The sequence below is a fragment of the Phodopus roborovskii genome, unplaced genomic scaffold (genome assembly GCF_943737965.1).
Source record: "Phodopus roborovskii unplaced genomic scaffold, PHOROB, whole genome shotgun sequence".
Lineage (NCBI taxonomy): Eukaryota > Metazoa > Chordata > Mammalia > Rodentia > Cricetidae > Phodopus > Phodopus roborovskii.
Window position 1 is genome coordinate 12437524 of NW_026126602.1, and position 10879 is coordinate 12448402.

Consider the following 10879-nt stretch of genomic DNA (forward strand, 5'->3'; position numbering starts at 1 on the left):
ACTTGACATGTATTTGTAAAATCCAATACCGTTTTTAATCTCTATCCCATATCAGTAGAGTCCTGGCTTGGTGTTTGAGAAGCCTTATGGTCACAGGCCTACTTAACATAGCCATAATCTTTTAATCAAGTTCAAGTTTAGACATTATTAGTCCTTGCCCAAAGTGTTGAATACCTATTACTGCTCTGCTTTCTTGCATCTTTGTCTCTGCACTCTCAGAACATCCACAGAACATTCTCTGTGGATCTGGCCAGTGAGCTGTCAAGTGGCTCCTTTTCTGAACCTTTTCTGCAGATCTGTTATTCAAAGTCTCCAAAATGTGACTTCAAATAACCTTGTCAACCTGATGTCTGACAATACCCAAGCGAACACTAGAGATTACAAGTTACTTACTATAGAGACTTCCAAATTCTACAATAGTTTTACATGTGGCTCCCATCATGTCTTTCAAAGTTTGTGTTGAAATCTAGCACAGACTCCAAATGTCCTTTCAAAGCCATCTCCCTTGTCAAATACTGCATATAACTCAAGACTTACAAACTTTACTGCATTCTCCAACAGGCCCACCCCACACAAATGTCTCCTTTGCCACTAATGAAACTACAGTAAATTCTTTTTAAAAATTCTCCCTGTACACTTTAGATTAATTTCCAGTTGCAGGTATACATTGGGTATTTGTTGCCTTGCATTTAATTAGAAATAATCAGGTAAATTAGTACTTTCACCTAAATACAGTTAATTTTCTCTTAGTGAATCAGCCCTAACTTTGTCAAGATTTCAAAACTTCTAATTTTTACAAGAATAAAAGCTTTTCTTTAAAAAACAAGTTACGTAAAGAAACTTCAAAGAGACATCACAGTGACCTTCCCCTCTCAATCTTCAAGCCCTTCACCCCTGCAGAGCTGAAGTCTCTGAGTACAACTCTAACTGTTTCAGCTGGCAAGCAAGTATCATGATAAAATCAGGAGCTGAAAACAAACGTGAGCTCTGTGGGTTCAAATTCAGATCCTCTGGCAGAATTAGCTGTGAGTGTGCTGTTTAATTACACGTCCCTCACCAGGCTTGCTAGCCAACAGCCCAGGCAGACTGAAGCCTACCTGCTTTACCACCACAAGAGGAATGAATTTCTGATTTACAAGTCCTCATGGTCCATGCTTTCTTCCAATCTCTAATCAGTATAAATTGTGCATTCTAAGTTAGAATATGCAGATCCCAGTGGTCAAAGAGAGCTCAATAAAGAGGCAACAAGATGGCTCAGTAAGTAACAGCAGTAGGCAGGAAGCCCTAGGACTTGAACTCACGTGGCTGAAGGAGAAAACCCACTGGCCTTCTGCAACTTATCCTCTTACCTGGCACATACAACCTTTCGGCCTACACATACACAAAGGAGCACACATGTGAATGAGTAGCACTCATGCAAACGTGCTCCCATGCAAAGTCACAAACACACAGAGGGAGTTCAATGGAGCTTGAATTATACACATGGGTTACCATTGTCACAATACAGAAATACTACCAGAGTAGCAGCTACATATTTGTGACCTTTCTCAGAACGCCCCACTACTATACAGTAAGCCCTCGTCCCCGTAGATTTTTATGTTATTTTATGTTACAACCTGGCAAATGTGGGTTTGCAATCAGCAAGCCCAAGTCATTAAGCACAGGGGAAGCATTCTCTTCGACTCACCCTAGTCTCTTCCTAGCATTCTCCAACTAGCCCAAGTGTCATGTCTGAAGGCTTTGCTCTAAGAATAAAAGTTGAGAAACTCCCTACCATCCAGGTCTGGGGGTGTCTGGAATGCCAACTGTACCTGCCAAAGCCTTATGTAAAAGCTACCTTATCACACCCGACGCCTACAACTGACATCTCCTATTTCACAATGAGCAGCTGAACAGAATTTTTCCTGAAACCACTAATACTCATCAGAGAAGGGAACCCAAGAGCAGCTAGAATGGCTTGCCACTTCATGATAAACAGAAACAAAAAACTTTCTCATCCCTAACTCTCTGCTGTCTTCTTAAAGCAAAGGAAAACGGGGGTCCAGGGAACAGTTGAACTGTCTGGGTGGCACAGAGTCCCAGGTGCCAAGGGGGATAGAGGCTGCTCTCCGGGGTTCCACACCCATCTCGACCCTGCAAAGCATCCCACCTCCCCGCCCAGCTCCTAGCAGAGACCACCAGAGTCAGTGGCCGGAAACAGCGCTGCGGGATGAAGAGCCCTTTCCCTCCCGCCCGAACTCACGATCTTGAGCCGGTCCAGTCCGCTCGCCTGGTCCATAGCTCTCCATGTGCTTCTCCCTGGCAGGAGCGCCGACCGCCGAGCGGCGTGGCCCAGGAGAAGCCGGGGCGGAGCGGCAGGTCGTCCTCGCCCCTTCCCACTGGCTTTTCAGAAAGCAAAGAAAAAAATGGAAACCGGAGCAGAGCCGGGGAAGGCGCGCAGGGGCAGGGTCCGGGTCAGACAGGGGATGGGGGGGAGGAGGTGGCGAAAGAGACCCAAACTAGAGGGGGAGGCGAGGTCTGCGACCAGGAAAGGAGGCAGCGGGAGGGACTGAGGTCAGAGCCCTGAGGCTCACAAAGCCTGCAGAAGGCGCGGCGCTGTGGCTACCTGTGCTCCGAGCGCCCCCGCGGGAGCCGCGCTCTCCAGCAGCTCCATCTGGCTTTCCTGCGCCACCGCCGCTATGGGAGGCGACTTGGACGTGTTGCTTTGGACCATCGGCGAAAAGTCGACTCCGAGGCGGCGGGTCCCCTTCTCCACGCCCCGGGTTCCCTGCTCCTCTTCTCACAATTATCGGCAGCTCTCAGTGAGCCGGGCGCCGCTGAAGCATCTTGAAAGCCTAGAGGCCGTGGCGCGGGCACGCGGCTGGGTGGCGGGGAAGAGGGGCTCACGTTCTTTGGGGCCTCGGGGCCAGCGAGCTGCCGAGACGCGGACTGCGGGGCGGGCGGTCTCCCGGGAAGGTCCCCGCCAGGAGGGAGGGCGCTCCGGGAGCGCGAGCCAGGGGGAGGCGCGTCGGAAAGCGAGAGTGACAAGCCGCTGCCACTCCGAAAAGTTCCTCGCGGGAGGCGCGGGCCGCGTGGGCTCCGACTCAACTGCCGCCCGTCGCCGTGGCACTCGTGCTGCAAAGTTTTTGAAGCCTCGAAAGCCAGCCGGGGTTCCCTGGGGAGGTAACAGGACCAGCCGCTCAGCTCACCTCCTCTTCCCATGGACCAGGGGAGGGAAAAGATCCACAGGGTTGGTGTCTAAACTGAAAGTCTCCATGGTTCAGAAAAGCTGCAGACAGACTCCGCGAGCCTCTGCAAAAGGCATCAGTGAAAGCACTTGAGGCAGAAAGCAAGTGCTATTGATGAACTAAGGCTTCCTCACATGATTCAGATCTGACAATTGCTCAAATCCACTACACCTGTGCCCTAGCTTTTCGCTTCGTGATGGCCATTTTGTTTTTGTTGTCTTTGCTGGTAACACTTCTTTGCTAGCAGACTGGATTTCTTTTCTCTTTTTTTCCCCCTACCTAGTTGAGAAGTCTTAGTGTGATCTTTGAGATAAAAAGGGGGGAGTGACACGTTTTTAAAGACCCTGAAATATTTGACAAGTGGCTAAAGCCGGAATGTTTATAGTTGGGTGGATGAGGAGTTAGGGAGGAGATGGAAGAGGGGGACTATAAATGGAATATATTGTGCACATTTTTTTTTTACTTAAAAAACAAACAGAGGAGGAGGAAAAAAGAAAAAGGAATAAGAGTAATTTTCCATTTTAATATTGACAGCTTTTCTCTTTGTAAGGTGGTTCAGCTCTGACAACCTTTACTGCTCTCTGTACTGGAAATCTACATACAAATTTTCTAGGTGTCAATCATTTTGTAGCAACACAACCTAACAGTTGTGCAGGCTGCAATACACACGAGGACCTTTTACCAAGGTAAACTTTTTGTACTGTGCTTGACTATAGTGATGAATACAGTACCCACTCTTCTTAAGGATAACTGAGATATTTAAAGTAAGCAGAAGTCTGTTATACACTGGATTCGGCCAGAATTAAGAAAAAAAGAAAAACAGGTCTTGGTGTGTTTAAAGATTTGTGCATATACAAAGTGTTGTTAGTTTTCCTAATCTTTAGTCTTAATGCCATTTTTGATTACACCTCACTAAATGTTAAGTAGATGCACGGAAGTATCGGCTTACAATTATTTACCTCATTTGCACAGTGACCTAGTTCAAAATGCAACAAAGTAGGAAGCAGAGAGTTTGCAGGCTTAGGGCATGAGATTCTGCCTTATAGCCAGGGCCACTCAGGAGCTTCTCCAGCACTCCTGCAGATTTGGGGTTGGTTTAGGTTCATTTAAGACAATCAGCAATATTGTTATATTTGTATCTGCCCATGCCATGTAGATGTGTGAACATGGGAAAGAAATATTTTTTTTGAAATTTTTCCAGTTAAAGTCTCAGGAGAGTATGTATACTCACTTGATACCCTGTTTTTTTTTTTTTTTTTTTTTTTTTTTTTTTTTTATTCAAACTGGTGAGTTTCTTGAGTCTGTTAAATCTCAGAGACAGCACTACATCTCCCATACTTTAAATCCGGTATTGTGGGAACCGTAGTGGTTGCTCAGGATATACTCAGAATACAATAATTCTATTCCAAGTTCTTTCAATGTATAATTAATAAAGTACAAATCAAGAGCCTATTTATGCCTCCAAATGACCACTGCTAACACAGATCAGGCCCTTTGGGGCTTACAGTGTTGTGCATACTTAAAAGCTAATTAATATGTTTATTGAATGAATGAATGATGAACTTCAAAGTAGCTTTATAAAACTTTGGGTTTATCAAGTGTGTTAGCATGCATCTGTAATCCCAGCTCTTGGCAAGAGGGTTGTGAGTCTGGATTCCATAGTTGAAAAAAATTCAAACTTGAAGGTTTGATGCAATGTAGTATTCTCCCATGCCATCGGCCTGATGTCCTATGGATACTTAATGAATTATCTCTTTTTATTGTGGCCATTAGGGAAGCAGAATTTTATCTTCTCATTAGATATTTAAGAGGCCACAAAATGACAGACCAACTTTGGAAATAACTTTATAATTAAATGTTCAAATGTCGAATAGTATATTCACTTTGTATAAGCTGTGGTACAAAGTTCTTTAGGTTTATGTTTCTTTCCAGTTCTAGGCAGACACTCCTCAAGGGCAGCTGTTGGGGTCGCCATATGTTATTCCTAGGGCTGAGAACAGTGTGCCATATTTGCAGTGAACTATGGCAAGAAAAACTAATGTATATAAAACTTGATGTTTAATGAATGGTCTGTCTTCATATGTCTTAAAACATTATATAAACACATGAAGATAATACTTACTTAATCATGAGTCCCTTGAGAACATTAATTCTTCCTGTATAACCTATGCTAATTTAATTAACATATATTGAACATACAATACAGCTTACAATTCAGATTTTGTCTGGTGTAAAAATTGTCAAATAAAAAATAACAAAATGTGATTCCTTTAAATGAGCAGAATCAGAATAAAACAGAAGAAGATTTAGACAACCCATTCTAGGCATCATTAAATGCCTCCTATCATGGCCAGTTTTCTTATTCTAGCATGCTTTGACTTTGGTTTAAAAACCAAAGGCAAAAATGAACACTTTTGGTAAGCAGAGCCTAAGCCTTTTGACATCCAAAGTTACAGAAATGCATGAAACACCGACAGTAATCGACTTAACATTGTACTGGAGGCATTCAAAGCAGAGAACTGATTCCTCCCAGCTGCTGGGTAGTGTCTCTGTGTTCATTAGTCTTTGTACTGGACGAGCATATTCTGGGAATGCTCGGAAATGAGGAAAGGGTCACTGGGAAGAACATGGGCCATCAAGGAAATGGACAGTTTAAGGGTGAGTTTTTGCTGTCCTTTGTGAAAGAATGCATGATGACAATGACTTCACCTCTCCTTTCCCAACTGAAGATTTGTGACCACATTTAAGACCTTGGAGTGATGCTTTTTTTTGGGGGGGGAAGAAATGCACCATGTGTGATTTCTCATTTTACCGAGACTGTTCTTCACCTCAGAGTTCTGGGTTTTTGCCATTTTGAATAGCATGAACATAAAATAAAATAGATCTATGTTGACCTTGGTCCTAACTTAGCATGATGGATCTGTGATGTCACACATAGGCTGTTTTTAAACTCTAATATTAACTAAAGGCCCTGAATTATAGAATGTTCTATTACAACAAATTACAGTTAGAGCAAATCCAGTATAAAAGATTTGTATACACAGTGAAAAACCAAAACTCAAGAAGGCAAGTGGAAAAAGTAAGGTTTCTTTCTCTCCCTTAGAAAAAAGATTCCTAGAATTTCAATTTCATGAATTCTTAGATTTACCCAACAAAGAGAATTCTGAGGTATCCAGTGTTTGCATAGCACTTCTCAGCTCACAAAACACACTCATTTGACATCTGATAGACTTCACGTTGACTCTTGTTACACAATAGTACATACAACACAAGAGGTGTCAAACTTTGTGTTAAGGACTTGTACCCTATTGTGTCTGTGTGATAGATATTACTGTATGTCAATGGAGTAATATCAAACTTCAGGAGTGAACCCTAAATGTTTGGTGCACTGGGAAGAGATGATTCCTCTGATATTGGGATGCTTCTCTGTGAGAAGTGGCCCTGCTTCTTGTTCAAATTTGAACAACAAGGTACAAATGACAAGCCACCAAAATGGCTTCTAGTCTGGCTTCCAGTACAGTCATGTTTATTTCCATCTGAGTGACAAGGCTAAAAAAGGAATTGTGGAACTTGTGTTGGGGTAGATGGTAAAGTTTGTAAGGCCTTATTTGCTATACTTAGAAAGTCTACTTACCATCTACAGCCATACTGCCCTGATTGTGCTGGATCTTGTCCGATCTTGGAAGCTAAGCAGGATCGTTGGGCCTGGTTAGTACTTAGTACTTGGATGGGAGAAGTCCACTTACCTTAGCTAGAATTCAACCAATGGATAAACTTAAAGATGTGGTCCAGTTGTGAGCCTCAGGGGAGAAGGAAGGATGGATTTGAAGAGCTGACAGTGACTGGCTTCACCAAGCCTCAATAACTAATTGGTAGCAAAGGTAGAAATCAACTGCCTTCTAAATCTCAGCTCTCAGTTTCTCAGTCAACTGTCATCTGTCTGCTGTACTTCAAAGGGCCCTGTCCCAGTGTATGAACAGAGGTGAAATAAATTTGTGTAGTTTCACTGGCACTCAGTGTTGTCTACAGCAACATAATTGTTCAGTTAGGACTGAGGGTCTAAGGATATAGCTCAGTAGATAAAGTGCTTTCTACATGATCCAAAAGGCCCAGCACATCTGTAACTCCAGTGCTGGGGACAGGGACAGCCGGATTCTAGATCTTGATGGCAAGCAGTCTAGCTGAAACAGAGAGCTCCAGGTTAGGTGGGGATCCCTGACTCAAAATATAAAGAGATTTGGGGTAGGGCATGAGAGATGGCTCTGTATCAAAGATTAAAAGCAGTTGTTGCTCTTGCAGTGAACCAGGTCCAGATCCCAGCACCCACATGGCATCTCACAAGTGACTTTAATTTCAATTCCGGGAACCCAATACCCTTCTTCCTCTTCTGGCCTTGGGACTGGGCCACTAGGCAGTGATGTATATATAAACAAAACACTAAGGCTCATATAAAAATCTCAAAGAAGATAGAAAAGTAAAAAGTAAGGTGATTGGGCCAGGGAGATGACTCAGTGGGTAAATGTCCTTGTCACATTCACCTGGCTACTTGAGTTTGACCCCCTAAAATTACATAAAGGTTCAAGGAGAGTCCTGAATCCCCACATGTTTTTTCTCAGACTTCCACATGGTGATGATAAATTAAAAAATAAGGCCAACAACTTCTAACCTGTAAATTTTCTCATATGGGTAGTGCACCTACCACACATGCATATAAAAGAAATAAGTGGGATTAGTCTCCTAAATATCTATGAGGTATAGAAATTCTATCAATATATGCCACTGTGTAATATGCTTGTGTGTGTACATATGGAGGGAGGGAGAGGGGAAAATAGGAAGAGAGAGGGAGGGAGGGAAAGTTAGAGGAAGGGGGATGGAGGAGAATGGACAGAGGGGGAGAGGGAGATGGGGGATGGAGGAGAGAGAGAGAAAGAGAAGAGTAGAAGAAAGGAGAAGAGGGAGGGATGGAGGGAGGGAGGGAGGGAGAGAGGGAGAGATTACTATAGTCCAGGGCCATAAGGAGAACAGTATCAATCAAGGCATGACTTATGTATGCACTTACAAAACAGTCAGTAGAGCTAAGAAGACACAGTCACAAGATGACAAATGTGATTGAAAAATACTGTGGGTGACAATTCAAAGAACAGAGGAAAATGTTCTATGCAAAATTACAGAAAGCATGAAAAGCAAGAAAAAAATCAGTGTAGATTAAGCACTGAGTTAGAAAGTAAGAGGATCGACAGACAATTGGCAATGAGAACTACTTAAGTATCCACCTTTTCTGCTGCCATCCTATAGACCAAGCCCATGTTTCAATAAAACATCAATAAACAAAGGCATTGTGGTCTTCTATGGTTTGTGTGTGTGTGTGTGTTATTGTTGTTTTGTTTAGTGTTTTGTTTGTTTTTATATTTAGTGAGTTTTGGCTGGGGGCTAACAACATCTTTTTTTGAGTTTAAAAATCATTTTTTTTAAATTTATGTGTATGTGCTTATGTCTATGTGAGTGTTTGTCATCCATGTACAGGTGCCCATGGAGGCCAGAAGCTGAAGTTACAGGTACCTAATGTGGCTGCTTGGAACTGAACTCAGAGCCTTTGAAAGAGCAGCAGCAAGCGGTCTTAAGCACTGAGCCACCCCTCCAGACTGGCATGGGTTATCTTCACTATTGCTTTTCACCTTATCTTTTGAGACAGCTTTTTGTGCTGAACTCAGTGTTCATGGCTAGAATGGCTGTCCAGTGAGCTCCCCATGCACTAATTTTACAGATGCTGAGGATCACACCTGGCTTTTCCTTGGCTTCTGAGGATCCATACTCAGGTCTCTATGCATGGGGGGTGAAAGAGGCACTTCAAAGGCTGAGCCATCCCTGGCTGTCTTTATTTTTAATAGAGCACATCATCCCCCATTCATGTTTTCTATCTCCCTCTCTCATAAAGCCATTTATTGAGAAACATACGAATCTATACCTGTCTTCATACTTTCTATGTCTTTTGTGGTGATATCTTGCTTGTACAAATAAAGCCTGTCTGAAAGTCAGAGACTAGAGATTGCCACTGGCTAACCATACAGGTCTGGAGGTGTTTACAGACAGGCAGGAAGTGAGGCAGCTGGGGAAAAAAAAAAGATATAAACAGGGAGAAACAGGTACTGACTCTCTGGCCTGCTAAGATGGAGGAGGTAAGGTGTGGTGGTGGCTTGCTCCTTCTCTCTGATCGCTCAGCATTTTCCTCTATATCTGACTCTGGGTTTTTATTATCTAGACCATTAAGGACTCCATTTATATCTTGTATTTCTTTTCATTTAGCTTCTTAGTTGGTGTCTTTTAGTAAATTCTTCTATTGAACTTTCATTGCATATTTTATTGGCATAGAGATACTCATGATATTCTTTTATTTTCCTTTATGTATTTGTAGTCTGTAGTTATGGCTCCTCCTTTTGATTTTTGATATGGATAAATTTTTTTCTCTCTTCTCTTATACAATATAAACAAAAGGCTGACCTGTACTCTTTGGATATTAAAACAACTTTGTTTTCTGAGATTTGCTCTACTTATTTGTGATATGTTACTCTTTTAAAATGTAAATTCAGGTCTGGAGAGATGGGTAAGTGAATGAGTATATGATGTACAAGCATGAGGGCCCCAGTTCAAATACTTAGTTCCCACCCAAGAAACTGAGCACAGCTATGCATGTGACCATAATTCCAGTACTGTGGGGTGAAGAGACAGGAGGATTTCTGGGGCTTATTGACACCAGCCTAGTTCCAGATTCAGTGAGAGAACTTGTCTCAAAGGAATAAGAAGAGAGATAGAGTGATATCATCCTTTCAATTCCTTGTGCTCACAAGTGCATACACCCCGCACCACAATTTACATATACTGCACACATAAACCCCACACCATAATTTACATAGACCACACACACGTACACACACACACACACACTGCCTTGGGGTTTTTATTGCTGTTAAGAGATACCATGACCATAGCAACTCTTACAAAGAAAGCATTTAATTGGGGTAGCTCACTTACAGTTTCAGAACTTCAGTCCATTATCATGGTGGAGAGCATGGCCAAGTGAATGAAGGTAGATGTGGTACTGGAGCTAAGAGAGCTACATCTTGTGGACAACAGGAAGTCCACTAACTGGCACACTGAGGGAAGCTTGAGCAAAAGTAACCTCAAAGCCTGCCCTGACAGTGACACATTTCCTCCAAAAAGGCCACACCTCCTAGAAGTGCCACTCCCTTTGGGGACCATTTTCTTTCAAACCAATACACACACACACACACACACACACACACACACACACACACACACACACGACAAACTAAGTTTGGACCCAGGAATATCTGATTTGTTTGATTTTCTATGTAGTTTGTATAATTCTAATCCATAGATTTCCATCTTTATAATTTCCTTTAGCTATTCTGGGCTTAAGTTGATTGAAGTATAAATTATTTAAATAATTTTTAAGACCACTTAAATGATGAGTGGTTGCCCAGTTAATAAAAGATTAAATAGTAGAATGTGCCAAAAAATTTAAATTCATTACAAAAATAAAATAAATATTAAAATACAAAACCTAGTTTACTTAGTTTTCTAAAATATTTTCTCCTAAAATTAAAAAGTACATATTAAGTGAAAATGGCTAT

The 10879-nt window shown here is 42.3% G+C and overlaps 1 protein-coding gene across 7 annotated transcripts in view; it reads right to left on the reverse strand.

Moving 5' to 3' along the window:
- The window catches only part of Cacnb2 (calcium voltage-gated channel auxiliary subunit beta 2), a 323724-nt gene extending 320942 nt beyond the window's left edge, over positions 1–2782 (reverse strand). For 2 of the 7 annotated variants that reach the window (XM_051205596.1, XM_051205591.1), the window contains exon 1: positions 2606–2782. In XM_051205596.1, coding sequence (XP_051061553.1) covers positions 2606–2713 — 108 coding nt within the window. In that variant the 5' untranslated portion in view covers positions 2714–2782. Of the gene's footprint in view, positions 1–2242; positions 2425–2605 lie in introns of those variants that run through there. The other 5 variants (XM_051205595.1, XM_051205590.1, XM_051205601.1 and 2 more) reach the window with 4 other exon arrangements.
- Positions 2783–10879: the final 8097 nt, after the last annotated feature.